Genomic DNA, 3,345 nt, shown 5'->3' with positions numbered 1-3,345 from the left:
CAATACTCTATTTCTTTAGTTCACCTTACGGATAATACATTAATACCGCCCCTTATTGCTGCTTGGTGAAACATGCCTGTTTTATTTCAAGACCAAACACATGAGATGTATATCCTCCTAAAGAAATATACTACGATAATTTGATTTATGCACATGAAAGTAGCGTAGGTTGTTGTAAATTGAAGGATAGAAATACAGAAGAGGACTTGGGTATAAAAATACTCATAATTTGATCAAGAGCACTAAAGAAAATGGAATGGAAAATCATGATTCATGTAGCCGATCTGTAGAATTCGTACAAGGATTAAATGCTGATGATGATCTAAAACACGTGATTATAACCGAAAAACCAAAGAGTGACAATAATGCCTTCGGGGATTTTACGATCCACTCCATTTCAGAATTTATAAATTCATCTTACATTTTGGATTAATATCAAGAGAGAAAAAGATGATAAATTCACGGAGGCTGTAAAAATCCCTTATCAACGCGTTGATACTTGATAGTATTTTAACACATGGCTTGCCAAAAAGCCCGAAATAACGAGGCCCGTCAAGATTTTTAAAAGCACAGCTGTGTACAATGGACCACTTAACCAATCACGAATGAGAGCTGTAGCTTTGTGCCTACCCTATGTCTTCAATTTTATTTTTTTTATGAAAAAACGGTAAGTGAATCTTTTTTGGGTTTCACGGCAATTTACACGTCTGTTTTTTTCCTCTCCATTTTTCGTTCTCCTTCTCGCTTCTGCAACTCTTTTCTGATATATTGTCTGCGCTTTGTTTCTTTCTTTCTCTGTCAGTCTGTCTCCCTTTCTCGTTGTTTTCCTGTCGTTTGTTTTTCAGCAGGAATTGATCGAAGAGATGGTTCGAAGCGGTTCGTATTGCAGAGAAGTTCCAACGTCGTATTTCATGGTAATCTGTTTCAGTTCAATCTTTTTTTGGTTGTCCATCTTCCCCACCTTTCTTTGTTTATCTTTCCGTCGATCCAAAGTTGTTTGAAACCGCAGCTAGCTTAGCTATTGGTGTCTTCAGACTTGCATTTGGTTTAATTTCTCTTAGTCCTATAACAGCTGCTTAATTAGGTTTTCCTAATTTCCTTCTTCGTCATTTGGTTCCTTTTTTTGGTGTGTGTGTTCGGAACATTTTGGACGTTTTAGGTTTTGAGATCCTGAAATTAGAATTTTCAGGATCATCAACAACATCTGAAGATGCCCTGCGCAAGTCCAGATCCGTCCGATAAGGACGTTGAGCCGTTTGTGGAGGTGGATCCGACGGGACGTTACGGCCGGTACAGCGATCTGCTCGGTGCAGGCGCGGTGAAGAAAGTTTACCGCGGGTTCGATCAGGAGGAGGGGATAGAGGTTGCGTGGAACCAAGTCCGGCTGAGGAACTTCATCGAGGACGAGTCGGTCATCAATCGTCTCTTCTCCGAGGTTAGGTTGCTTCGGACGTTGAAGAACAAAAGCATCATTATGTTGTATAATGTGTGGATGGACGAGGAACAAAGCACGTTGAATTTTATAACTGAGGTGTGCACATCGGGGAATCTGAGGGAGTATCGTAAGAAGCATCGCCATGTCTCGATCAAGGCCTTGAAGAAATGGTCGAAACAAATACTCAAAGGCTTGGAATATCTCCACACTCATGACCCCTGCATCATTCACAGAGATCTCAATTGCAGCAACGTCTTCATCAACGGGAACATTGGGCAGGTGAAGATAGGGGATCTGGGGTTGGCGACGATAGTGGGAAGGAGCCACGCAGCGCACTCGGTGTTGGGGACGCCGGAGTTCATGGCGCCGGAGCTGTACGAAGAGGAGTACACGGAGTTGGTGGACATATACTCGTTCGGGATGTGCGTGCTGGAGATGATGACGCTGGAGATACCATATTCGGAGTGTGACAGTATCGTGAAGATATACAAGAAGGTGACGACCGGGGTAAGACCTCAGGCCTTAAACAAGGTGAAGGACCCTGAGGTCAGGGCGTTCATCGACAAGTGCCTCGCAGGGCCCAGGGAGAGACCGTCCGCCTCGGATCTCCTTAATGACCCCTTCTTTTACGGTATTGATGATGACGAAAACGACAACAGTAACAGCAACAACTCTTCTCCCAGCTGATGGTGAATTGGTGATGGGCTACCATTCATCATCGTTATCAACCGTTTGACGGGAAGACGATGTTGAAAAGAAATTTGGTAATAGTTTGATTCGATCATTGAGCTTGTGTAGGTACTTTCTATTATGTTGATTTTAGTTCAGACTTAGAGAAAAATAGCTAAAAAGTAGGTATTAGAGCCGGGTTGTCTTCTACCAGATTTTTTTTCTACACTTGGGTTCTTTTCATCAATCAATTTTTGTTGCTGAGAGGCGGGCGAGTTAGAAAGTCTCGTGGGTTGGCTTTAATGTAAAGCGAGGAATTGTGGATTCTGGCTTCTGGTTGTGACCTTGTGGGGGTAGTTGTTCTTCTTACATTTTTTGTACAGATTGCACTCGTATAGTCGTATATAATAATTGATTGTTTTCTTTTCCTTTTAATTATTGCTACTACTTTTCCGGTTTCGTTGTGTGATTCATCCTTTTTTTTTTTTTTTTAATTTGGTAAAATTTGTGTGACTCATGACAGAAAGCGAAATGCAAGAGTGTAACAGTAGGAATTGGTGGATGTCATAAAGAGCCAGCGTGTAACAGTTTTTTTAACGGTAAATTGTTGAAGCCTCTCTGGAGTTTTTGGTGGCTACTGAAACCTCCCCTGAATTTTGGTAACTGCAATCATATACTCTCAACTTTCTTACACATGCACCTTTTAGAATCCTCCAAGTCTCTAACAATAGGCATTAAAATGTCCAAAATATACTTTTTATCAAAATGTTTATTTTTCAAAATTTTTCTTCATATCAATCATAAGTCTTGTCCAATTTTTTTTTTAAATCGATTTATTTTCTAAATTTGGTCTATATATCAATGTCTCAACAGTAATATTACAACTTTAAACTTTATTTTTTTTTTTTGTTCATAAAGTTTGTACACTATTTTCATGTAAAAATCAGCCTTAGTAGTAAATGTATGTATATTTTGGATATTTTCATGCATGCCTCTCATAAGAGGATTTTAAAAGAGGGGTCTAATTGCAACTTTGTCAAAAAATTCAGGGTTGATAATTGTAATTACAAAATTTTTGGGGAGGTTTCAGCAATTGTAAGAGACTTTAGGGGAGGATTCAGTAATTTACCTTTTTTGTTGTTATTTTTTTTACCTAGGGATTTCAATGGGTCAGGTTAAATGGTAAACTCGGCTTGACCTGACCCTATAGGGTTTGGTTAGGATCAAGTATATTTGGTTTA

General features: G+C 39.6%; 1 protein-coding gene across 2 annotated transcripts; it reads left to right on the top strand.

Annotated features, from left to right (window-relative positions):
* Positions 1 to 719: 719 nt before the first annotated feature.
* LOC148878449 (putative serine/threonine-protein kinase WNK11) lies at positions 720 to 2,539 on the top strand. Of its 2 annotated transcripts, none has more exons than XM_088954733.1 (2): positions 720 to 914; positions 1,160 to 2,539. In XM_088954733.1, exon 2 carries the CDS (start codon positions 1,211 to 1,213, stop codon positions 2,120 to 2,122), a length of 912 nt encoding a protein of 303 aa, XP_088810859.1. In that variant the 5' UTR covers positions 720 to 914; positions 1,160 to 1,210; the 3' UTR covers positions 2,123 to 2,539. The 2 variants fall into 2 exon arrangements, with proteins under 2 accessions (XP_088810859.1, XP_088810849.1); XM_088954723.1 differs by having other exon boundaries at positions 724 to 914; positions 1,190 to 2,539.
* Positions 2,540 to 3,345: the final 806 nt, after the last annotated feature.

Source organism: Nelumbo lutea, chromosome 1, assembly GCF_056320005.1.
Source record: "Nelumbo lutea isolate HS-2025 chromosome 1, American lotus-T2T, whole genome shotgun sequence".
Classification (NCBI taxonomy): domain Eukaryota; kingdom Viridiplantae; phylum Streptophyta; class Magnoliopsida; order Proteales; family Nelumbonaceae; genus Nelumbo; species Nelumbo lutea.
Note: the sequence above shows the minus strand (reverse complement) of the source record. Positions and strands in the feature narration are given on the sequence as shown.

Bases quoted from the DNA above. Each gene is read 5' to 3' on its own strand.
- LOC148878449 (XM_088954723.1), top strand. From the start codon at position 864: ATGGTTCGAAGCGGTTCGTATTGCAGAGAAGTTCCAACGTCGTATTTC. The intron at 915-1,189 runs GTAATCTGTTTC...TAGAATTTTCAG, and splicing joins TTCCAACGTCGTATTTCATG to GATCATCAACAACATCTGAA.